The following is a 24,357-nucleotide window of genomic DNA, read 5'->3' on the forward strand; positions in this document are numbered from 1 at the left end:
CATGAAGCGGCCGTCGTTGCCAGCCCTGCCTCCGTGTGAGTACGCGTGACCAGTAGCAAGCTTCGATGACACGAGTGATACACATGAAGGACCAAGGCCGGTGTATTCATGGCATTTTCTTGGGCCACGATAGGGTAGGTTCTGTACTTTGAGTCAGGTCGAGTATACGTAGCACGGCTGAGTGCGTCAGAGCCGCTGTGCGTATCTGCTAAGTGTACCGGGCTCCACCAACGTATATCCGTACCTAGTGCAAGCCTCTTGTAGGTGTTCGATGCAGCGATGTCATGCGTCTCGACTGACACGTATGATATTGCCACTCATAGCTTTCGTCGTCTTCGGTATGCAGGAAGTAGGTTGCCCGGTTACTGGACTTTCACGTACACGATCGCATGCTGACACTGAGCAAGGATATCGTACTCATCTGGTTCCCGTGCTTCAAGAGACGATATTCACCTTCATCAGCGACCGTCCCAGACATGGGCGAGAGAATGGCTTCCAGTGCATGGATCTGTTCGACCCAGGACAGTCCTAAGAGCGTCAGCGATGTCTTGGAGGACAAGGTTTCCCCGAGACAGAGTAGTGACTGCGGTGTAATCATGCCTCCGTAAACATACTGAGGAACTGACATGTCGTTGGAGGACACAGCACCAATGATCTGTCCGGGCACTGTGGGTCGTTATGTGCGTAGGCATCTGCTCATTCTGGCGCAAGGCCACTGAAGGTATCGCAGTAAGAGATGCATAATAGTAGAACAGAGGACAGCAGAGTAGAACCCAGACCTGCCCAAGAACCCGGAACCAATCGACACCACCGCCAGCACATCGTCATGCACCACCCCTGCGAGAGCCATGAGCATAGTATGGGGATAAGACAACACTTCGACGTACACAAGAATGTTATTGCTACATGATTCAATGAGCTCAACGGAAAATTAGTCAGATCGCGGGGGACGTACATAGGGATATGGATGAGCTTGACGAAATAGCCGATGAATCCCATTACTGCAAACCCGATGGACACTGCCTTGCAGATCTGCAAGAACTCTGTAGCACCATCGTCAGAAGGAAACTATGTCGCATTCAAATGTAGGCGACCTTTTTGGGAGGGCTTTGTGCAGCGAACGAGGAACTGACGGAGTGTTAGGATCCGTCGCACCAGGAGCAATATGGATACGTACCTGCTTGCCGTCTCGCACGAACTCCTGGGGGATCTCCGTGAACTCCTTCAACTTTTCAGACATGTTGCGCGGTGAACGAAAGGAAGGTGGAGGAGAGCAGCGGGGTGACTGAGGATAGGGGGACGGGCTCGGGACGTGGAAGTGGTAGAGACGTGGAACCCGTACGCTGCGATCGTGGTCTATGGCGACACGTGACACAGCACCGTAGTCGTCGACCTCGTACTTTCCGGTCTACCACTGCCAGCCCTTGGTCATACAACGGCGGACCCTCACGCTGACAGCGAGGTATGCCCTCTTCTTATACGCTATAGGATCGTAACTCATACTCGCTCTAGTGCGCGCATGAATGTGCCTAGCTTGTCATGTTGCTAGACGAGTCTTTTGCCGCTCTGCGTACAACCCCGCAATTGCCTTCGCACCTGCGAGGACATGCTTAGCTTGCCATAGGAGCCTTGCCGTCCCGCGCTACTGGTTTATTTCTCTTGAAGGACATCGTGCGGTGCATTGTGCCCGCAAGGCGCCGGAGTCGTCGCCTCCTACCACCGTGACTCCGGAGGAGCCCAAATCCTCTGGTCGTAATTTGTCTTTGTCTGACGCCGACTTAGAGGCACGTTTGGCTACGGTTGCCTACCAGGAAGGCAAACGGTTGGCGCTGAGCCTACACAAACGATACAAGAAGAACGGCTACGTGACGACTCAGCGAACGCTCCGCGCACTCCTTAGCGAAAGCTTTGACACGGAACTGCTGGAGTTCTACGAGAAAGCACTCTGTCTCAAGGCGGATGCTACTGTGTGGGCAAAGCTGGTCCATAACGCGTCCGTCAAATCTAGCGCTGCCACTGCTGTTGCTCTCTATGAAACGGCTCTGAAAAGCGGTGTCCGCCCATCGACGGCGCTGCTGCACCCTGTACTCCGCGCCCTATGCTCAGGGAGCCTTCGACCGCCTACCGAGGCCTCCATCGACCGTGCCATCGACCTGTACCGGCAATTCACAAAGGTTCACCAGGATGCGGAATCTATCCCCGGTGACGGCCCCACGTCCGATGCCGCACAGGACCAGACAGAGGAGGGCCGCCGAAAAAGCAATGTTCCGACGCCTGACATTGCTATTTACAACACTCTTCTACGCGCTGTGGCATCCTCAGCGAATATCAAGAAGTACTTTCCTATCGCCTTATCCCTGGTGGAAGACCTACATTCCCGCGACCTCGCCATCGACGCGATGACCTCGACATCACTCATCGTCCTTCTCATGCGCACCTCTCCGACGTACAAAGAGGCCTACGAGGCCTATCGGTCCTTTACCCAGTCCGGGAAGCACCATCTCGACGCAAAAGGCTACGCCGCCGTATTGCATACCTTCTACCACAGAGTCCCTTCCACTCAGATTCCTTCTGCTCACCTCTTCTTCCAAATCATCAAGGATATGCGCGCAGCCGGCTTCCCTGCGTCGGCAGAGGTGTACAACATGGTCTTGCAACGACTCGCGATATTCGCTAGTAAGATCTCTGCCAACGCCAAGGTTCCTCTGGAGGATCGCCAGGCAGAGCTCACACGAGTGGCCGCGCAAATTAAGCATGTGCACCAGGCGCTCCGTCTTGATTCGCTCACACCCGATACCAAGCTATGGACCCAGTTGATGGACACGTACCAACGCGCGCAGTGTTTCGAGGACGCGCTGTCCATCTGGGATATCATGTATCACTCGTCGCTCCACGACAACGCCAGTGTCAGTGTCATCCTGGACGCTTGTGCGTACGCCAATGCGTACGGCAGGGCGACGAAGATCTGGGACGACCTCACGGCGACTCGCTTCCCACTGAACATGCGGCACTGGAAGGCGTGGCTGGAGTGTTTGTGCCGGATGGGTCGTTTCGAGGAGGCGTTGAAGGTCCTGTGCATAGAGATGGATGCGTGGAGGGGACAGTACAAGATCGCTCCAGACGTCGAATGCGCGCGCATCATTCTCTCTTTTGCGTCACCCAAGAACGAGCAAGAGGTAGTTCTCGAGCGCATCAAGCAGTATCTCCCAGAGATATGGCGAAAGCTCTAATGATCCCTGAGGCAGGAGGGCTATGTCATTATTACAGTAATATGTACCGGTATTCATACAGATGGCGCGGCGGTTGAACGTCACGGACGCGCAAGCTCGTCTAGGAGTATCAGTAGAGTGATGCACCCCAGGCATGTCTATGTGTGTCATGAAGTAGTATCTAATGTGCAGCTGTTTCTTCCACGGAAGGACAGTCACACTGCAAGGCAAAGCGTCAGTGATGCCCCTTGGTACATTCGGAGCAGACTCACAATGAGGTTCAGGTCGCCATAGGCTAGATAACAGAGGTCAGGGTACGATTGCAACATAGCCTACAATTGATACTCACCGTCATCGATGCGAGAGACTGTCGGCCAGAACTTCCTTTCCATCAGCCATGGCATTGGGAAGGCGGCCGTTTGTCTCGAGTAGGGTCTGCAAGTCACTGTAAAGAGCGTGGACCAAGAGATTAATGAGGAAGCCTACCGGTTCCATTGGTCGTCAGGCAAAGCAATAACGGAGACCGGGTGTGGGGCGTTCTTCAGGACGTTGCTGTCCTTCGGCTGTTTTCCCGTAATGATATCCTCTGCCTCTTTACGGATCTGAATCATCGCGTCGCAGAATCTACGCAAAATATGTCAGCCACAATCGTGACCACAGACATCTACTCTTTTCAACGCACCTGTCAATCTCCTCCAATGGTTCAGATTCGGTAGGCTCAATCAGCATGCAGGTAGAGATGGGCCAGGAGCAAGTGGGCGGGTGAAAGCCGTAGTCCTGATAGCGCGTCAGCTCCGCCGACAAGCACAGGTCAACATTCGGACTCACCTGCAGACGCTTCGCGAAGTCGGTGACCTTCAGCCCGGCAGCCTTTTCAAAATCGGCGAGGTCGATGAGCAACTCGTGGGCAACACGGCCGTTCCCGTTCTTGTAGCGCAGGGTGTAATGTCCCGAGAGGCGATGAGCCATGTAATTCGCGTTCAGCAGAGCGACAGCGGAGGCGGCTGAGAGGCCGTGGCCGCCGAGCATCTTGATGTATGCCCAGGAGATGAGGAGGATGGACGCGCTGCCGTACGGCGCAGCGGCGACGGCGCTGATGCCTTTGTCACCGCCAGTAGGTACAATCGGGTGGGAGGGGAGGAAGGGTGCGAGGTGCTCTGCTACACAAATGGGTCTGCGGACTCCGTTAGCGAGACGTTGCGATCGTTTCGTCTTCGGCACTCACCCGACTCCGGGGCCACCGCCACCATGGGGACTGTAGACGACGGGATGAGACACAGCGCATATCTGTGGGTAGTCCTCACTTACATCGCAAACGTCTTATGAAGGTTCATGTGGCAGACGTCGCCGCCGCATGTCGCGGGGTTGGTCAAGCCAATCTGCGCATTCAGATTCGCACCTGTCGAACGCTGCTCACAATGCCTGAATCGCTACTTAAGGACCACGACTTACCATCCAGGTACACTTGACCGCCGTTCTCGTGAATGATCTTGCAAGCCTGAATAGAATGAGGTCAGTCATAACGTCGGTCAAAGGGCATCGTGGACTGACATCCTGGACACCGTCCTCGAAGACGCCGAACGTCGAAGGGTATGTGATCTACCAGTGGTCAACATCATGTCGTGGATGTCTACTGCTGCTGCTTACCATGAAGGCGGCGAGGTTGTCCTTGTGCTTCTCCGCCTTAGCACGGAGGTCCTCGAGGTCAAGATTACCGTCTGGGTGTGTCTTGACAGGGACAACCTTCAGACCAGCCATGACAGCTGACTAAAGCGCGTGTTAGGATAATATCTCGGGTCACGAAGATCGCGAACTTACTGCGGGGTTGGTTCCATGTGCACTGACAGGGATCAGGCAGATATCTCTGTGGCCCTCATCACGAGACTCGTGGTACGCCTTGATGACGGAGAGACCCGCATACTCGCCCGCAGCACCAGAGTTAGGCTGCACGGAGCAGGCGTGGAAGCCGGTGATCTTGCACAAATCCGACTCCAGTTCCTACACAGCATCATGAGCACTCCTCCTAGAGAAGCATCACGTCGTCGAGCGTACCTTGATCATCTCGACGTAGCCCTTGACTTGATCTGTCGGCGCAAACGGATGGACGTTGCAGAACTCGGGCCAGGTCAGCGGGATCATGCTGCTCGTGCTGTTGAGCTTCATGGTGCAGCTGCCGAGCGGGATCATCGCGTGCACGAGCCCGAGGTCCTTCGACTGGAGGTGGTAGATGTACCGGAGCATCTCAGTCTCGGAGTGGTGCGTGTTGAAGACGGGGTGCGGGAGGTATTCCGACGTGCGTTGGAGGGTCTGAGGGATAGCTGAGGACCCCGGAGCCGTCACCGAGCTGCGCTCCTTCGAGGCAGCAGACGCGAAGACCTGAACCAGCGTTTCGACGTCCTCCTTGGACACACTCTCGTCCAGGGTGACGCCGACGTGCTTCTCATCAATCCTTCGCAGGTTGACGTTCAACTTCGCGGCTACGTCATGGACGGTCTCCGCATGAGGCGCGGCGCTGTTGACTTCAAAAGTGAGCGTGTCAAAGAAGCTCGGGTTAATCGCCTTGTAGCCAAGTGCCTCGACTTCCGACTTCAAGATGGATGTTAGGGTGTGGACCTTCTCCGCGATGCGCCTTAGGCCAACCGGGCCGTGGTAGACAGCATACATCGCAGCCATGTTCGCAAGTAGAGCCTGCGCCGTGCAAATGTTGCTAGTTGCCTTCTCTCGTCGAATGTGTTGTTCACGGGCTACAGGTTGTCCGTGAGCATATGTCACAATGGTAAGCAGGTGAGACCTACTCTGCAGAGCCAATCTGTACGCGGGTTTGCCATAGACGTCCTTGCTCCTGCCGATCAGACGGCCGGGCATCTTGCGCTTCAACTTGTCCGTGCACGAGAAGAATGCACCGTGTGGGCCACCATAACCTGCGGGTACACCGAACCGCGCGGAGTTACCGAGAACGATGTCTGCGCCCCACTCGCCCGGCGGTTTGAGCATGGTCAATGCCAACAGGTCCGTGGCACACACGACAAGCCCTCCAGCCTTATGAATCGTTTCGGCGAGTTGACCGTACTCGAAGACACTTCCGTTGACGTCCGGGTACTGAACCAAGGCGCCGCAAATTTCGGTCGAGTTGTCCTTGGCAAGTGAGAAGACGTCACCGACGACCAGTTGAATACCGAAGCCTTTGGCACGAGTTTGCAGAACAGCCATTGTCTGAGGAAGAACACCCTTGTCGACGAGGAAGACGCGCTTCTTCTGATTCGTGGACGCAAAAGCCATGACCATTCCTTCTGCTGCAGCAGTCGCTTCGTCGAGCAACGAAGCGTTCGCGATGTCCATAGCCGTCAATGACATGATCATCGTCTGGTAGTTCACGAGTGACTCCAGGCGACCTGCACGTACCCATGAGTGGGAGTGTCCGCATGCACACTGAACTATGAGACGTTACCTTGTGCGATCTCAGGCTGGTACGGGGTATACGGGGTATACCAAGCGGGACTCTCCATGATCTGAGCAGTGCCTGCGGTCACAATTTTGGCAGCATAAGAGAAGCAAACGCATTACATTACGGAGAATGACGGGCGGTACAACAGCATTGTGGTAGCCCATACCGATGTAGCTCTTGAACGGTTTGTTCGCCTTCGCAAGCTCCCTCGCCCGCTTGTAGAGCTCCGACTCGCTCAGAGCGGCGATGCTGTCGTTGCTCACAGAAGACGACGCGACTCTGATCTTCGACGGCACGGTAGCATCCACGAAAGCATCCATGGACTCATATCCAAGGGCAGACAGCATATGCTTGACCTCGCTGCCGTCCGGGCCAACGTGACGGTCCTGGAAAGTGTCTAACGCCGACAGCAAGGAGGACGGCGAAGTCGCCGTCGCGAAACAGCGCCGCTTCTTGTGTCCATGTCTCGAGACGGCAAGTGCACCTGCGCGAAGTTGAGTGGTGTGAGCAGAGACGCGTACCGCGCACCGCAGGGCCGCCATGGGGGACGGCGGGCTCGACGGGGCAAGCAGAGACAGAGATGGACGGGGCGAAGAGAGGAGTGGGGGCGAAGTGGGAACATAACGAAAATGGAGGATTCACCGAGCCATTCACCGAGTAAGAGCTATAACGCCTCCTTATCGTCCAAGCAGGGCCCTGCCGTATATGGACATCCCCCGATGCGCAGGACGTCACCCCCGCCAGCGCTCCGCCTCCCCGCATAGGCGCCGTCGATCCTTGCCCCGAGTCCGCTGCAACCCAAACCCCTAAATATGCCCTCCAGCCGGCCGGTCTTCAGCAACAGTCCTCGCCAGTGCGGCCGTAGCAACTCAGAAGTCGTCCCAGGTCGTCCCCGCGCCCAGATAGCTGTATCACCGGCTGTGATGGGCCCGCCCACGATCTGGAACTGACGGACGTAAACGGGACTGTGGGATCGGCGTCTAGATAGAAAAAACTTTTCCACCCCGTCTCATTGACTCGGTTCCGTCGCTCGTCCGACGAGATATCGCCCGCCAGCTTGCCTCTTTGGGACGCCGACGATCAATATATTTCCAACAATCCAGCTCGGAGACTCAGGACGACAGTCGATAGTCGATAGAAATGACAAGTGTAGATGACCCAATACAACAACACTCAGAAGCACAAAGCCGTGACTGTAGATACCAAAGCGGGTGATGCATTTCGGTCAAGGCATGAGAGACATGGCGTCAGCATAGGCATAGCGGACCATGCCAACAACGTCCTCGGCTTGTTTCCTAGATAGCAAGACATCTGAACGTCAGGTCTACTCAACAAAATATGCACTCACGGTGGCTCGTCGCCGTGGAGATCTTTCCCATAGCTGAGACCGTCGCGGTCAATCTCCTTCGCCACAGCTCGCAGTGCGCTCCTGGCTGATGTCGCCTTCGCCTCCCGGATTCTGAGTTCATAGAGGGCTGTCACAGCAAGGATATTTGCAAGAGCATCCGAGTTATAGTTCATCACGGATTGTCGGCGTCGAGAGCCGGACCCAGGGAGAGCCAACTTGTCCAGGGTCGTCTGCTGCTTCCTGAGAACTTCGACCGAGCGAACCACCTCGTACTGGAAGTCAAGCGCTCAGTGCACGTCCACACGGTACCCGTCGCCGAAACTTACCACTAGCTCGTGCACAGCGACAGCATTCGGCAGAATGGCACCTGAATGGCACAACGCAAGGTCCAATATCATCAACGTCTGGGGACGCGCGGTGAGCATATAGCCTTTTCCATGAGCAATGCAAGACGAACCTCCTGAATGAGTCGCTCGACTCCGCCTGTAGTGATGAGGCCGTCGAGCTTGTTGGCAAGGAAGTCGAGTAGCCCGATGAGGGCCTTCCATAACTCCAGCCAGTGATATTCTGTCCGGGAATGAGATCGTACCCAAGTCAACGAGTAGGTTGGTCGTACTCACCTAGACTGATACGTTCTTTTTTCAAATACCACAAGACATGATAACACACGCGCGTGCAGTTTCTAAGGAATATTGGGCCGGATGTTCAGATTATTTATGGAAGGGACTCACAAGTAGGAATGCACTTCGAGACGCTTGTGCAGGTTGTGCCGCAGCCATAGCACACAACAGTCAAGGATAGCGCAAACAGGCTTTCTGGGGCCGGTAAACGCAAGCAACGGGGGTCTCTGTTCGCTGTTGTCAGACAGCCTCGCCATGACGCGAGCGACAAGAACTCACTTGATGGCACAGTCTGATATTTGCATCACCCCTGTTGCAGAACACCTCCATGATGATCTTGCTCTCCGCCATGACGAGCAATATGTTGAGTGACAGATGAGCATAGCCTATGGCACGCGGTGCATGCACCGATGATGCGTGTGTGAGCAAGTAGGAAGCAAGTGTCAAGAGTGTGTAGGGTAACGGAGGGGTCCGTGCAGTCGCTTGCTGTTCCGCATCAACCGTAAGTGGCTCCAAGAGGATTGTATGAAACCTTTCATTGGCGTGGAGAAACTCGAATATTGGCAGTAGTATTACACAAGCTTCTATAGGCCTGACATCGTCAGCCTCATACGAGGGTTCACGAGCGATCCGGACATACTGGTATTTGAAGAGTTCGCGCGGTAGGTCAACTGGCGTCGACGACAGCGCTCGATCTGGGCGCATTGACGAGAGAAATGCACCGAATGTCGCGCTCAGAGAGGGCGGCGAATCATCTGAGACGTTTTGGTACGATCTACCTAAGCGTCAGCAAAGACCGACAAGTTCAATAACCGACACATACTTGACAACGGCGTCAGCGGCGAAGTTGGAGGCCCAACAGATCTTGCGCATGAGCCTCTCGGTCTTCGTTTCCCGTATGCATCTGAGGTAAGGGTTCATTTTGGCTGCGTCCGTTTTGTGGAAATTGGCAAGGAGGGCGAGCAATACGGAAGCCTCGAATGTAAATTGTTCGGTTTCCGGAGAAGTGATGATCTGATGTACACCGACAGCATTAGAACTGTGTAAATCTGACAGCAGTACATCGCACGCACCGTAACAATGCAGGGGAAGAGGTCTCGGCGAAGGAAGTACGCCCCAGGGCTGAGTTGGCTGATGCCGGACACGAATATCACCGCCAATTGGAGGACTTGGTGCCGTATAGGGGCTGCAACAGAGCACGCATTGAGTACTCCCTCACGTTGAGTTGCACTGAGAGACTGTACCAGGAGCGTTGCGATCGCCTAGAATCTCGTGAACCATAGCTGTCAGATCCTACACGCTCTCAGTTAGACGAATGCACCATAGACAAAGGTTGAGCACGCACACCGAAGACCTTGTCACTCTCGTTCACTCCTCCTGCAAAGATCTCCATGACCTCCCATCCCGACAAGTTCTTCCTGAGCAGACATTTACTCAAAATGCACAGGGTCTCTACAGCATGACGCTTGCGCGTGTCTTCGTCAGGTCGCGTACGGGCGGACTGCAGACATGCCAGAACGACCGCATTCAAACTCGACTACTAGAGCAGCGCATGAGTCTGTTTCGAGCACCCGCAAGACCATTGTCAGTCAGGACGCACCTTAGCAGGGCCCAGGCAAGCCTCCTTGCTCAGCTCAGTCAGCGTCGCTGAGAGGAAGTCCGAGTCGACCTCCAGTTCGAACACGTCCAACCAGAACTTGGCCACATCCTGGTGCGGAGCGATCTTGTCTGGGGTGAGGCCCTGAAGAGGTCGTAAGTGGTTAGAATACTTTGCGAGAAAGGATCTCTTGCATGTAACAGCCTGTTATACGTCGTCACGAACCTCGACGACAGCGACTCACGGCGAGATGAGAGTACGGACATCGAACGGGAACATGACCATACTGGTGCACAGCAAGTATAGCATGATCAGAGACGCCGGACCGCAGTACTCAGTACTGGCGTCATTTCTTGGGTGCGGTACGATCGTACATACAAAGAACAACTTCAGAGAGCGCAATAGCATCTCGTATTGCCAAGAACACATTCATGTAAAACATCTGCCGCGGAGCGAACGACAGGCTCAACCGTCTGAATGCATACATACTAAGACAGCGGGCGCGGGCCGCCGGGTACTATGGGAAGTTGGAATCACCCCCCTGCGAAGTTCCCCAACTGAATAGGCTCCCGGGCCACTGGCAGCCACGAACGGGACCCATTGCGAGTCGCGAAGACTTCTAACGTGGCTTCAAGAGATTCAAAACATATCCCGCTATGTCGTCCCAGTAATCCCAGCATCCACCATCTCCGTGATCCACCCCATCAACGCCTCGTCCTTGATTGTGACGTTCTCGAGCAGGTGTCGGATGCCAATGAACGCCTTCCTTCCTCTCCTCTCTCCTTCCCTCTCGCGGTCATTTCCGGCACTCCGTGCGATCATGACCTCTGCATCTTCCGTCTCCTCCACGATCCCCGGGAAGCCGAAGTGGTCCTCGTCTGCACGCGGAGCGGCGTCCGACGACGCGAACGAAGCACGGAAGAGTACCCGGATGCACAGCAGCGCAGTGAGCGATGTGGACGGCGGATCGGATACGGGCCGCTTGTACGTGAGCTTCGCGGTGCGTGGCGGGGGTAGTGGCCGCGAGGTAGGATTCGGGATGGGGTGCGGGTAGTTTTCGTATGGGAGAGTGACGTCGGTCTGACCAGGGTCTTTTGGAGCGGATTGTGAGTTCGGGAGGTGGGTCAGTACGTGACCACGAAGGAGAGCTTTCGGAAGGGATGCATGTGAACATGATGCCCATGAACATGCGACCTCGCTCCCGCTGTGAGGATCGATGTGTGCGTTAACGACGTGCTCGAAGAGCTCTGCCGTCGACCCAAAGGTTCGGCTTGAGCATTGAGAGCTGTCCCACAGGCACTTGAACTGTTGCTCGATCGCCGACCTTTCTTTTCGCCTGTCAACGCCGCGTACAACGAACCGGTGTGGGTTTACAAGGACCATGGCTTGCGCAGGAGGGTAAACCATATTGACATTCTTGATGACGTCTGACGCCGCTAGCATTGGATGCTGCGCGACGTAAGGCGTGAAGGCGTCTTTGTACAGATTCCAGAATTCAACTTGGGTCAGTTCGCCATCCGCCTTGGCGATGAACATAGTCCTCATCCTTCATGGAACATCCGGTGAGCAAGCCGAGCCATGGCTTTTGGTAAGGAACACACCATTCGAAGCAGCGCTGCGGCTCGGGAAGAGAAACCAGCCTCTCGAGTTCCTCCTTCGACAATTCGTGATCCTTCACGGTCGTGAACGACGATGGAGCGGTGTGGATTGGTCCAGCTATGTCGACGGAGACGGTTTCTTCGACTTGCTCTGAGAGAAGGAGCGAGACAAGAAGCCTAAGTACACCCGGCATTTTGGGGTGAAGAAGGAAAGCCTTTGTCATTGCGGGGTGCGAGAGATGTGTGTACAGGTAGTTCACAGAGGCATCCAGTAGAGCTTTGTCCGTCAGCAACGGAAGATACCTGATTGAGGCTTCCAACGTAGGCGATTCCTCGGTGAGGTGGGCGACATTGGCAGGATTGGACAGCAGCAAGTTCAGTGTGGTCATAGCAACTAGGATGAGCGTACGATTTGAGGATGTCCCTGCAATTTCGTGCAAGGGCTGCACGGGAATGGCCAACGCAGGAGCATCGGGAGGCGGAAGGCTCAACCCAGCGGAGATGGAATGCAGTAGCTCGATCACATAGAGGACGAATTCAACGTTTGCATCGCTATCGGGCTTGATGTTGTGCAGCGCGAGCAGGATGAGAGAGCGTGTCCGGCGATGTTCCGAGAGCTCGTGCGCGTTTGGCTCGTTGACGGCAGCGTTGCGCAGAATTAGGATCGACTCCAGCGCGTGCTTTCGTCTTTGCTCCCATTCTTGCGGAAGAGCGAATAACGTAGTCGCGCGTGAACAGAGCGCCGCTCCGACTTCGACGTACCAGACAGGCCACTCGAACAGCGCGTCCGTCAGCCCCGGGATGGCTTGGAGCACGAATTGCTCGTTATTACATAAACGGGTGAGGCGGTCCAACGCCCAAGAGACCTCTGAGTCGATGCCCGAGCGGAGCGCAAGCAGCATGCGGTTGTTCGGCGTGCCCTCGGTGTACCATCCTGTATGTCGCAGTGAAGCAGAGGACGCGGGAGAAATGCTACGCACTTACGTTCATAGTCGTCTGTCACAGTCGGGCGCAGCTGTTTAGCCTGAGATGTACGGTGCGGTGCCGTCGAACCCGTCCTCTGAATGGGGGACGCGGCGTATGCGGCGCTCATTTTGTGTAGACCGACTCGCAAGTCGCGGTTGAGGACAATGTGACGGCCGTGGGCTCAAATGGACGCGTCTGTCACGCGTCTGTCACGTCACACTCCTTACGACCGTGTCCGGGAGTCGTCGTGTCATTATGGGGATAGGCAACGCCCCCGCCAAATGGCCTTAGCGCGCGGCCAAGCGCCCGAGGACGGAAGCGGACACGATTGATGGTAGCTGGCCATCGTGCCGAGATGCCATATAATCTCTTGCAGATAGTCCAGCGATCGTCTTCATATCAGGCGCCACAGTGAGCAGCAAACGGTACCGAAAACTGTGGTCTGCAACAGCGGCTTTATTCGTAGATCTTGTACACAGTGCGTTTACGATAAGGATTCTAAGCAAAACGTTGGTTGCTGATTTTTTGTTGTGTGTCGAGAAGTAACTGATCTCGCTATATGCATGCTGAGATTGTGCATTAAATGAGAAGCAGTGAAAATTTGGCAACGAAGGTTCGACTCGTCGTATCAAAAAACGGTCATCCCGAAAGTTGGATGGGTGAAATGTTGTCGTTGCGAGACCACACAAAAGGTGCCGTTTTCGAGGTTCGCAGATCAAGCGCCCGTGTGGGATGAGGCTGCCATGTGCGTGTCCCCTGTCAGTATGCTCAACGTTGGCTATCCAATGTAGTTGGGGTACTTTTAGATTGAGTCCATGAATGTTGGTTCAACTTCTCTCATAACCGTCAGGTGCGAATTGGTGAGTTTCTTGAGTCTGAACTTCGTGGTACAGCTTACATAAGCGGCCTGTCCCCATACATCGCCCAAGCGCCGTAGTACGTGTGCCACTGGGATGCTGGATGTCTGCGCTGCAAGTAACTTATAACGCGGGCAATTGCCTTCCGACGAGGAACCCATGTTATCGTTGGCAACACGGTGAGTCATATTCACGTTACCACTGTGTGCAACTGTGTTGCCAGCACCGCATCGACGTGGACCTCGGTGTGTCACGACGGCGGTACCGTGACGGTACTCACTGCCGGCCAGTGCCATCCTTCGCAATAGCGCTGTTTCTAGGACCAGCTTGCCAGACGCACTCCACTCCAACTCTGGCGACGAAGTGATACAAGCCCAGCGCCGTGACCCGTCGCGGCCGCAAGCCTGGCACGAGTCCATCCTGCCCTTCGCATTCGTCTTGCCTCGTTTTTCGCCGGCTTCCTAGGGGTTCTCCTGCTCAGCCTCACTGATAAGTGCACACAGTGTCACAGGCGTCTGCCAGGCTGATCTTGGTCTGGCGGGCCTTCCGATGCGGGAGTGGTTGAATTTGCGGAGGGACTCGCGAGCGGAGTGTGACATGCCAGAAATTCAAGAGGCTGTGCTGGACGTGCTCGTCAAAACTGTTTCCTACTTTCAAGATCTCAAGCTCATCGACAAGGTGCGTACATTGAAGCCGCTGCGGACGCCTGCCCGGCGCATTGCTCTCGTGATCGCGTCGCGGGATCTGTGTCTGGCCTGAAGCAGAAGCAGCGCGCGTCGCGGGACATCAATATGGACATCAGTATTGACTAGGAGAACGAGGGGGACGTCTAGTACACCGGGGACAAGAAGGTTGATTCGGGCGGCGAGCTCAAACGAAACTCACCAGCACTGCTAATACTACTGGATCCTTACCACCACGGCAGCGGCAGTCTCTAGCTCTACTCGCACGACACACTCACCACGTCTCGCACCAATTGCAGTGTGGCTCCCACACCCATACATCGAACCAACCTCTGTGTTGCTGGCACCGTCTCGGACTCTCAGGCAGCCACAACTTCGCAGCTGCCCTGGCCCCCGCTCTCCGGAGCTCCCCTCCGCGCGGCCAGCACCGTTGCCGTGCTCACGCTCCCGACGCCTGCACACCCTACCAAGACTGGCCAGTCAAGAGAGGATCACAGGTACCTGGCAAGCACCGCGCGGGCATGGCACAAGGCTCGCGCTCACTGGTGGACTTGGACCGCGGAGGACGAGACAGCCGCGTCGCTCTTGCCAGTGCAGATGAGCAGCTCACTGACGTCGATGTGATCGACCTCCGCCCCGACCCCGACGAGCTCGGCTTCGAGCGTGGGCGGACCGATGTTCGTACTCCCAAAACGATGAGTTTCACAATCCCCCATTCTACCTACCGCCGGCGGATCTCTACGATCCACTTGTGACTTTGCATATATACAACAGGTTTATCTATACCTATAATTCAGAAAATCCATGTAACGTACCTCCAGCACTCATTTTATACAGTTACCACTCTTTCCCACTGCACACCGATACCTCCTAGCACTATGTACCATGCCTATCTACGATATCGCGTTCTGTGTGATCGGCACGACAACGATAAGATGAGATATTGCACTATCGCTCGTTTAGATGTCACCAGATTACGCGGCCGTGATCCCGGCACAAATAGACGCTGGCCGTCCAGCTAAGGGGGGTTGCCTATCCCCAGTGTCAACTCATGCATACATCCTCGGACCTCCTGGACATGATCGACAACTCCCTGCTATATACCGCGACCATGTATGCTATGGCACGTTGTTGGCCATGAGAAGGTCGAACACCTTGTGAACTGGGCCATCCGCGAGCCTTATCGCAGACTCTGCGACGTACCCTCGCAATTCGGCGCATATGACATGAAACCAAGTACTGGTGAAGTCAGAACGGCTCGTACACAGTAAGTGCTCGAATTGTACAAAGATATTACAGTCATTCCCAATCAACCACTTAATCAGTCCCTAGCAGCGTCCAATATTAGCGTTCGTATCAGTCAATGTTCCCTAGTCCGTGCATCGTCCTCTTTACACCAAGAACTCGTCCGTGCAACGCTGCATCTCCTCCCAGAATTTCTCAACAACCCCTTCGGCGAATCCGTTCTCGTCATAACCCAAGCTCAGGCAGAGCTTGCCTGCGAACGTGAATCCGAAGAGCAGCATGGCACCATGCCGTTGCCTGGATCCCGTTGTCAACCCCTGCAGCTTCACGTCTGGATACTCTGCAGCCGTATATATGGCATCAAGGTTGCCCAGAAGCGACAGGCCCATGAGCGCAGCGGACGGCGCGGGCGGGCGAGCCGGGAGGATGTCCTTGACGCTGGGGGCAGCAGGGGCAGGAGCCGGCGCGACCCAAGTGCCTCGCTCCCTCTCGTCATCTTCCTTCGCCCAACCGCGCGCACGCTCCCCTCTCTCTTTGGCCATCTCGCGGGTGCGCGATACGATCATCATGTTCTTCGCCGCCTGCGTGCTCTGCACCCTTGCTTGACGCGCACGATGCCAGAACGTCTTCTCCTGGTCAGACTTGGGCACGAAGCTGGGGAGGATGACGTTGAAGTATCCGATAGCGAGGAACCAGTACGAGTCGTGCAGCAACTTCGCGGGCTTGAAGCATGGCCTCAGGTTCAGCGCGGAGTACATCAACGTCGGCAGTTCGGGCTTTCCTCCTCCCATTCTCGCCCACGCGATGTTGCATAGAGCGAAGACCGCGGCACTGATGCTCACTCCATTCTGCTTGCACTTCCTCAAGATCGCCTTCGTCAGGTCGGAAGGGTAGTCCTTGTTCAGCAGGACGGTATGGCGGTCGGGGTGTTTCCGCTTCGGGAACGTCTGGCCTCCGACTAGGGTGCTCTGGGAGAGGTGGAAGTCCACTTCGGTAGCGACTTTCTGGAAACGGGTAGTGGGGTCGGCGAGCCTGGCCTCCAGGGGCACTGGCAGTGCCGGATCCGAGGAAATGGCAGCGACATCTCCTCCGAACCGTCTTTCCCACTCGTCTCCCAGGACCGTGGCGAGCTCATCATCGCTCTTCCCGCATGCCACAAGCCTGAAGAAGTCATTTGCACATTGATGCAATGCCATGCCATCGCCGAGAAAGTGCATCGCGGCGAAGAGGACGTCAAACCGACCGATCGATGCATTCAGATTTCGCTCGAGGCCTGTCGACATCGATAGGTCTTCTGTCGCCGTGAATCCGTCACGAGTCGGAGAGGGCGTCCGAGGCGGTGTGGGGATGGCGCTAAGTGCGGGCTGAGATATGACGAGGTAGGAGAGTCGAGAGTTGGATAGCGTCCGCGGGCCGTTAAGGTACGAGTCGACAAGCTCTGGATAACAGCCTTGAATTGACGTAGTCTATGCAGAGCTTAGGAGACGGCGTACCATCCTTAGTCTGGGAACGGAACTCTAATGCGGCCTCGGCGCTACCCAAGGCCTCCTCTGGGTCCGATGGCACGTTGTAACTTCGACGTCGAGTAAGATCATGAAGGAAGTTTGCAGCAAGTCTAAGCACTCACATGAAGCGCACATCATCGTAATCGTGCATCACAACTTCGGCGGACAACAGGGGATGTCGCAGCCTGAGAATGGCCCAAACTAGTCGAACGCGTGCACGACGCAGAAGATGCAGTGGGGCGTCGAATGCGAGATGTAAGTACCTGCCGCAGGACGCTCAGTCTCGAACTAACGATACCTAGTGCGCTGTGGTCTTACTCACATGTCATTCACACCCGTCTGGCGAGACGGCAAAAAGTACGAGAGCTCGGTGTCGCCCATCTTGCGCTCGTATACGGCGGACCGGGAAGAGGTCGCGACATCTGGCGATGGCTTGCCGATGAAGGTCCTGTCTTCCTCGCCGTCGACCGGCGGAGGCGTCGGGATGTTGGAGCGCGAGGACATGGTTGTGGGGAAAACGAGGCAGACACGACAGGGCCAGTCTCAACACAAGACGTGCGGGAACCCGAACTAAATGACGGGTGCAAGATCGGTCGCAAAATGGGCGCCAGACCGATTTTCATTAACGCGGACGTAAGGCGCATATGTACGGGGGGCGTCGGTCGGGGAAATTGGAGCGTCAACATGGTCGAAGGAGCAAATTGGCCAGGATTTGGGCAAGCCGAGACGCCGTTCTTGGAAGAATCAAGAACCCTGCCAGAAGAGCCGATTGACAGAGCCGGCGCCACGGAGAGCGAGGGGCTGCTGCGTGGTCGAAGTAACCGTCGAAGGTGCGGGCAAGACGCGGGGCGGAAAAAGGCTAGCAGGGATTGGGAGGTCGGCAGGCCATGCCAGGGCCACGCCGCCCCTGCGTCAGACGGGGTGTCACGGCTGCGCACCTGTGTTCGTCTATCGCACCTGCTCCATCGGCTGATACTCTCGCTCCACTACGCCTAGTCTGGGGTTAGGTGCGGATGCCCATCTGTCGAGGACCCGCGAAGTCTGCGCGAAGCCGCCGTGTGAACAACTTTCCGGACAGATGTGATCGTCTCGACCAGGCTCGATCCATTCGATAAGGTTTTCCCAGCTCTCCGTCCTGTCTCCGTCCCTCGAACGCCGCCGACAGTGCGCTTTAGACGAGGAACACGGTCGAGCAGAGGAATCCAGGTCTTCGGACAGCCATTAGGCCTGTGGCGGAATCAGTGATCGACAGCAAGATTTCAGGTATGCGGGTACCTCATTCAGGGGCCTAACACCGGGAAGCCATGGCTCGGGACAGACTCAGGCATCCAGGGACCTTAGGCTGCGAGCGGCGCCGCGAACTGCTCATTTTCAACCAGTCCGGAGAATATTTGCGCGCAGCAGCGCTCCTGCGGGGCTTGCCATTGTAGTGGTTTCCGGCGGCACTTTGCCGAAAATACCGGTTGGAAAAAACAAAGGCGAAGAAACGCTCTATGCCGTCCATACATCGAAGAACGCAGGGTAGCTCGACTCATCGACGCGACAGTCGTTCGCTGAATGCTCCCACAAGACTTCGACTGCCAGGCGTCGCGACAACCTACCTATCCACACGTTAGGCTCTCGGGCGACCCTGTACGGTGACGCCAATCATACCCTGTCCCGAGGACCCGGGATGCGACAGATGCGCCCGTGCCGTCATTCAGAATAGGAGGTCGAATCATTCGACTCGGGCCGTGAGGGCGCTGTCAGTGATCACACTCAAAATGCGGGCCTCTGGGCAGATGCGGCGGTCCAAAAGAGGCAATCACCACGCCAGATCCGGAATGGTAGCGAGAACTCCTAAGTATTCCTGGTCAACTAGTGCTCCCCTGGACCGGGACTACGCTACTTCGACTCATCTGCCCACCCGGAGTATGGTCGTCGTGCGATTCAGGATATGGCCAACGAACGTACGCGAAGCTTCGCAGCTCGTTGCATGCCGTGGAAAGCGTCACGCTTGCCACCGCATGCAACGAGCTGCGAAGCCAGAACTAGGACGGCGTCACTTCGCCCGCCGCTATATCGATTGGCGTTCCCTCCGTCTAACGGGGTTTCTCGTGCAACGCTGCTGCCTTCGTTTCCACGTGGACTGGCCCATCGACGTCGCGAAAAGTCCAACAATAGGAGTGTCTCACGTCAGGAAAAGGATAATCAGCTCGACTGTCCGATGGGTCGCGCTCCGAACTGTCGGCCCATGCCGCCCATTTTGAAGATGAAGCATCTCGTAGTTCGCGGTCCTGGGACAGGAGTAATTACCACAGGTTGAATTGGTACCTGGACCGGGGGACTAGATCCATGTTGGCCGATCTTTTCGATGTGAAGTCGCAACGTGGCCTGGCCCTGTGGCCGCCCTGGACGGAGCCATAATTCAAGGCACCCCTTGTTGTATCGTCGGCCGACGCACTCACCCTATTCGAGACTCGGATGCAAGCCAGCAGTCGTCGTGGGTACATTGCAAGTCCAGTATGAAGTCCGTAGCGAACAGTCCAGTACATGCAGGCAGCCATCATCGTATGTATCAGTTCAGTTCTATGCAGTCGTGCGTTCATCACGTCGCGGCGGCTCCACACTTCGCATAGCCGCACCTTATGGAACCCCCCCAGCTCGCTTCCCGGCGTCCCGTCAGTCGCTTGCAACGCAACATCACCCTAGCATGATCGCAGACAACGCAAAACCAGATATCATCATCAGCTAACCCCGGGCCATCTTCTTCTCGGGATGATTTTGCATCTCCATTGCGGCTTCTTCGAGGGTGTCGTCGTCGCCCTTCATCAGGCTGCTGTGCGCCTCGAGATCCTTGTCGCGAAGCTGCGGCCGGGGAGCGGTTTCGACGGCCTTGACCCAAGTATAGTACACGGTGCCGAGGGTGATGACGAGTATCGAGGCGGCGCGGTTTCTGGCAAGCGTGGAAGATCAGCCAAAATCACCGGTGCCACAAGAATTACATCGTGAAACAGAACCCTATTGGGCGAGTGGAAGACACCTCGAAGGAGGTATGTGGCGCCGACTCGCAATGGCGTGGCATGAGGAGTGCATGCACTCTCAACGGCGCAACGCCCCCGCTCGGAGATATTACGAGAATACGTACGTGGTTAGCAGATCATTGAACAGCCAGGCGCCAAGCAAGGTTTGAATAACTGAACGAGCAGCCTGGATTCGAAAAATCAGCATCAGTGGTCGAAAGGCGGCGGAGACTTTGGACGTGGACAGCGCACCCGACAGCAGGTCGGATCGGATACGCTGTCGTCCCGCAATACAGATAGACAGGAGAAGACGTACGCTCGAGAACATGTGTGTGATGGGGCTTGTCACCTTGACGCTAAGCAGTCCGGCCACGCATAGCAGGAACCCGAATACGCCAGTCACCAAGCTGCCCCAAACGAAGACAGAGCCATTCCAAGAGGGCAGGCTAGCGAGCTCCGAGAGTTTGCCAATTTCACCTTGGAGCAGGAGGACAGGCGCGAGGAAGAGCGCTGAGCCAAGGTTCTGCCAGTACGCGAGTTGGATGGTTGAGTTGTTGGCGTGTGGGAGAGACATCTTGATGAGCACCGAGTGGACAGCGATGAAGACAGATGACAAGACGCCGTAGAATATAGACAGTCCGCTCGTGTTTGTGCGCGAGGGCGTGGGCTCGGCTTCGACATCGAAGCTCGGGAACGATGACGGTGCGACGCCGAGGAAGAAACCGATGGTGACCATTGTCGCAGCCAGGACTACACGCATGGACGGTGTCGTACGCGTGTGCAGCGAAGAGACCGCGATGGTGAGAGGCAGGACAAGACCTCGGGCGATCTGTGGCGTCGTTGAGCTTATTGCGCCTGCATAGAGCATATACGCCGCACCTGGAAGAAAGATGCATCGACGCCTCGCAGGCAGAGAGTATTGAACACCAAGCCGATGACATTGACGAGGATGAGCGGGGTAAGCTTCTTTGCGCTCGCCGCGTCCAATCTCGGGATCTCAACCTTGTGAGAAACAAACGCCGCGCCATGTAACAGGATCACCGCTAAGGATAGCTGGATGAACAAGAAGAGCATAGGCAGCTCAGGTGAGGAATTCAAGACGGCCTTGTTCCTGCACAGCAAACTTTCAGACAAGCTTTGCGCGAGACTGTAGTAGACCTACACGAAGACCATCTATAGACCAGTATAGCCAATGAGGTGAGTGATCATCGTGAGTCGATGTATTGAACTTACCACAAGCGCAGCGCACATGTAGAAGGAGACCACCGAAGCAATCTTCCATGGCTCTGCGCCGTCTTTGTTGTTTGCGGAGGACATCGTCGTCTGTAACGAGGGCAGGAGGGACGCTGCGGGCTGCGGGCAAACGTTCCAAAGGTGAGGGACTCTTGCACGGTCAATGATAGTACGCCTGATTCGATGCAGGTTTGTTTGACAGGCGCCTTACGTCGAGATGCGGTCAGGGCAAGGTTAGGGTGCGGCGCAACGGAGGGGCAGAAGTGCGGCGGCCATCGAGTCGCCGGTCGATGGAATCTCATTCATGAGGGACGAGAGTAGTCCAGGGACTCGCTGGCCGGGTCCAGTCATGGGAGTGTGTTCCTCCGCGTTACTGGATTGGGCGCAGCTGGATGGAGAAATCTGGAGCAAAACGAAGACTTCCGGTACGGACATAGGCCATCGAGTCGGGCACGAGGCTAAGTTATCAGAGTTCCATCTGCTGTATGACGTTAGGCTCACCGAGTGCGAGCTACGGTCAGATGGGCCCGCGCGCTCGCCGTGGCTGACTTGTGGTGTCTCCGAGACTGACGAAGAGGGGCGCTGCGCGAATCGGCGAGTGGGGCGTCCGTGCGCGTCGGCGCGAGGCGGAGGCGGGCCAGGGCGGGCGCTTCACAAATTAATCAGGCGGGCTTACATGATCGGGGACCGCGAAGCCGGGTCCTTGATGCGGACGCCTTAGATCCATCGGGTATGCAGAACCGAGAACGCGGGGTGGCGGCACTTTCGCAGGCGACACGCTCAGCCACCCTCAACATGCGCCCGTTGCGGTCTCTCTGCGGCCATCCTCCTGCCTTTCTACTCCCTCGTTGCAACCCTCTCGGGCCCTGTCTGGCCGCTCTACTTCCCAACCATGACTTCCCGGCGCCAGGCTGACCTCGAGGACCTCCGCGTAGACATGCACCACCGCACAGAGTCCAGCGAACCTTTGTTGTACGACTCTCCCTCCTCGCCGCGGACACCATGGTCGCCAGCCTTCTCATTCCCTAAGCCTAAACCTCTCCTCGCTAATGCCTCCCTACGCCGTCTCCTCATTATCGTTGCATCGTTCTCCATCATCACTATCCTCGCGTTCGCATCCATCTCCTTGCTTTCCGCATCTTCCCTTGCTATCGAATCCGTTACACATGCCGACCCATCACCGTCGCAACCAGAGGCCCCCCAGTCTGATGCCGTCCTGTATGACAATGATACGACCCCATACTCACCGTATGTTCTTGGACCACCGACCGAGAGTTTCCGCGACAACCTACGCGACGATGTGCAGTACATCACATCCTGGATCTCAGCTGGCTGGAGTGCGTTTGGCATCTTTCTGTCCGGCTTTTTGACTGAATCTGACCCTCCCTTCTCGTGAACTGTAGCTAACGACGTCATGACCTACATGAATCTCATTTACCTCGGCGTCATCACAAGTCGCGTCCCCATTGTTGGGATGTTTACAGCGTCCCATGTCGTGGGAGGCGAGAACGTGCCGTTCGGCGATGTATTCGACGTGCCGCGCTTCATCAACGAGTCTGGTATCGACATCCTGGAATGGAGAGAAGTCAAGGATCCCGAGAGCGAGGTTCTCGATGACATCGGCTGCTGGAACGTTTGGGAGGTGACAAATCCTTCGGAACCGCAGCCCAGAGGTAGCTGGGTTCCGTTCCATCTTCGCCTAGGTAAGTCTGTCGTTACCATCTCCAGTTTATCGCAAATGGTTGAGCAAATCCAACAGACATCTCCTATACCCGTGCTCCGGAATGGGTGAAGTTGATCCCGAACTACGTCCATAGCAGGTCGGCCGCGTTCTGGCAGCTGGCAAGGCTAGCCTTCCGCGAAGAACTCGAACGCCCAGAGAATCTCGTGTCAAACCTCCCATCACCGGAGCATCAGGTGCAGCTGCCCCCTGATGAGCAGGTGGTCTGCTATGACTACCTGTACTACGTTGTTGCGCAAAGGGTACGTCCCCCTGTTCATTTTGCCAGTACGATGCCGACCAGTATGCCCAGGATGACGAGTTTGAGCATGACTTTGCCCCCGCTTGGCGATTCGTTGGGGCGTACATGCACTGGACTCCGGAACTCCAAGAGCTCGCATATGCTTACGTGCGACGGGCTTTCGGTCTTGAAGATGGTGCTGAAGTACCTCCTGTAAGTTGATGCCGTCCTGGACCGACCATTGGGCTAATTGTGCGCCTAGTACATTGCCATACACCAACGTCATGGTGATTTCAAGAACTGGTGCACTGACCCGGACAACACGGAGGACTGCTTCGCCCCGATCTCCGTCATACAGAGGCGTGTTCGGTGAGTAAAGTCCGCGTGCCTCTTTGGTATCGCGCCTGACGTATGTACCACTTGCCTGGCAGGGAAATTCAGGATGAGATCAGGTTGCGCAAGGGTATAGACATACCGGACACCCATGTGATCCTCACTAGCGACGAGAAGGACCAGGCTTGGTGGGACGAGGTGACTGCCCTCGGATGGGTGAAGATTGACCATGACGCCTGGGAGACCGAACAGAACTACGGAAAGTGGTACGTTCCGTGATTGTGTCTTGTGCCAGCCGCCTGGAATTGAACCCACGTTGATGGCCATGTCCGCGTTAGGTACCCTGTATTCCTCGATGCAGCGATCCAGTCAAGTGCCATGGGCTTCGTCGGCACGGACCGCTCGACTTATTCGACAGTTTCACGGCGGCGCGTGGAAGATTGGCAAGATGGCGCGACGCGTACGATCAAGTGGGGCTACAAGGGTGCTGACGACCACTAAGGCCGGAGGCTGCGAGTGGTCGCCGAAGACCCGTCTCAGGGTGTCCGACCGTCGTGCCTGTCGGTGCTCCTCAATCGCAATGCAGTTGTTGCGCCTCGGCCTGCGAGACCTATCTCGCCGTCGCGTCCGGGAGGGAAAGGACATACTGTCGAACTTCGACGCTAAAGCTCAAAATATTACTGTACTAACACTGGACTTATTGCTGCCTCCGTATTCATGTTTGGACTGTGGACACTGATTCTAGCACGATCGTT

General features: G+C 56.1%; 9 protein-coding genes across 9 annotated transcripts; 2 read left to right on the forward strand and 7 right to left on the reverse strand.

Moving 5' to 3' along the window:
- Positions 1-824: 824 nt before the first annotated feature.
- On the reverse strand, positions 825-1,240 carry C8Q71DRAFT_857273 (protein translocase SEC6; the record flags this gene model as incomplete). Its single annotated transcript, XM_047927393.1, has 5 exons — positions 825-837; positions 888-902; positions 956-1,043; positions 1,095-1,128; positions 1,178-1,240. The coding sequence occupies 5 exons, from the start codon at positions 1,238-1,240 to the stop codon at positions 825-827; spliced, it is 213 nt and encodes a 70-aa protein (XP_047779106.1).
- Positions 1,241-1,314: 74 nt separating this feature from the next.
- C8Q71DRAFT_834002 (uncharacterized protein) lies at positions 1,315-3,504 on the forward strand. Its single transcript, XM_047926404.1, has 2 exons — positions 1,315-1,462; positions 1,513-3,504. The coding sequence occupies exon 2, from the start codon at positions 1,524-1,526 to the stop codon at positions 3,228-3,230; it is 1,707 nt and encodes a 568-aa protein (XP_047779107.1). The 5' UTR covers positions 1,315-1,462; positions 1,513-1,523; the 3' UTR covers positions 3,231-3,504.
- Positions 3,328-7,320, reverse strand: C8Q71DRAFT_899318 (glycine cleavage system P-protein-domain-containing protein; the record flags this gene model as incomplete). Its single annotated transcript, XM_047928787.1, has 16 exons — positions 3,328-3,504; positions 3,559-3,644; positions 3,696-3,833; positions 3,892-3,986; positions 4,038-4,383; positions 4,435-4,464; positions 4,518-4,608; positions 4,662-4,707; positions 4,761-4,808; positions 4,857-4,976; positions 5,028-5,207; positions 5,262-5,953; positions 6,005-6,601; positions 6,658-6,718; positions 6,774-7,103; positions 7,231-7,320. Coding segments are annotated over 16 exons (3,030 nt in total), but the record flags the coding sequence as incomplete, so codon positions are not given.
- Positions 7,321-7,998: 678 nt separating this feature from the next.
- C8Q71DRAFT_796412 (uncharacterized protein) lies at positions 7,999-10,015 on the reverse strand (the record flags this gene model as incomplete). Its single annotated transcript, XM_047925678.1, has 10 exons — positions 7,999-8,274; positions 8,329-8,406; positions 8,460-8,569; positions 8,623-8,684; positions 8,734-8,849; positions 8,902-9,214; positions 9,263-9,397; positions 9,446-9,636; positions 9,696-9,836; positions 9,968-10,015. The coding sequence occupies 10 exons, from the start codon at positions 10,013-10,015 to the stop codon at positions 7,999-8,001; spliced, it is 1,470 nt and encodes a 489-aa protein (XP_047779109.1).
- A 581-nt stretch (positions 10,016-10,596) lies between these two features.
- On the reverse strand, positions 10,597-13,014 carry C8Q71DRAFT_808771 (uncharacterized protein). The gene is made up of 3 exons (XM_047926026.1): positions 12,802-13,014; positions 11,821-12,751; positions 10,597-11,765 (listed from the first exon to the last, which is right to left on the reverse strand). The coding sequence occupies exons 1-3, from the start codon at positions 12,908-12,910 to the stop codon at positions 10,874-10,876; spliced, it is 1,932 nt and encodes a 643-aa protein (XP_047779110.1). The 5' UTR covers positions 12,911-13,014; the 3' UTR covers positions 10,597-10,873.
- A 663-nt stretch (positions 13,015-13,677) lies between these two features.
- C8Q71DRAFT_723325 (uncharacterized protein) lies at positions 13,678-15,151 on the reverse strand (the record flags this gene model as incomplete). Its single annotated transcript, XM_047921579.1, has 7 exons — positions 13,678-13,739; positions 13,921-14,101; positions 14,142-14,395; positions 14,602-14,777; positions 14,867-15,007; positions 15,049-15,109; positions 15,139-15,151. 7 exons carry the CDS (start codon positions 15,149-15,151, stop codon positions 13,678-13,680), a joined length of 888 nt encoding a protein of 295 aa, XP_047779111.1.
- Positions 15,152-15,629: 478 nt separating this feature from the next.
- On the reverse strand, positions 15,630-17,969 carry C8Q71DRAFT_578490 (uncharacterized protein). Its single transcript, XM_047919480.1, has 4 exons — positions 17,396-17,969; positions 17,196-17,336; positions 17,062-17,141; positions 15,630-17,006 (listed from the first exon to the last, which is right to left on the reverse strand). Exons 1-4 carry the CDS (start codon positions 17,575-17,577, stop codon positions 15,715-15,717), a joined length of 1,695 nt encoding a protein of 564 aa, XP_047779112.1. The 5' UTR covers positions 17,578-17,969; the 3' UTR covers positions 15,630-15,714.
- A 1,834-nt stretch (positions 17,970-19,803) lies between these two features.
- C8Q71DRAFT_706626 (uncharacterized protein) lies at positions 19,804-21,392 on the reverse strand (the record flags this gene model as incomplete). Its single annotated transcript, XM_047920515.1, has 6 exons — positions 19,804-20,008; positions 20,201-20,262; positions 20,392-20,904; positions 20,955-21,186; positions 21,238-21,248; positions 21,309-21,392. 6 exons carry the CDS (start codon positions 21,390-21,392, stop codon positions 19,804-19,806), a joined length of 1,107 nt encoding a protein of 368 aa, XP_047779113.1.
- Positions 21,393-22,115: 723 nt separating this feature from the next.
- Positions 22,116-24,191, forward strand: C8Q71DRAFT_578541 (uncharacterized protein). Its single transcript, XM_047919481.1, has 7 exons — positions 22,116-22,645; positions 22,712-23,011; positions 23,068-23,291; positions 23,342-23,482; positions 23,532-23,638; positions 23,701-23,868; positions 23,941-24,191. Exons 1-7 carry the CDS (start codon positions 22,201-22,203, stop codon positions 24,101-24,103), a joined length of 1,548 nt encoding a protein of 515 aa, XP_047779114.1. The 5' UTR covers positions 22,116-22,200; the 3' UTR covers positions 24,104-24,191.
- Positions 24,192-24,357: the final 166 nt, after the last annotated feature.

This window comes from Rhodofomes roseus, assembly GCF_022264815.1.
Source record: "Rhodofomes roseus strain CIRM-BRFM 1785 chromosome Unknown C8Q71scaffold_9, whole genome shotgun sequence".
NCBI lineage: Eukaryota > Fungi > Basidiomycota > Agaricomycetes > Polyporales > Fomitopsidaceae > Rhodofomes > Rhodofomes roseus.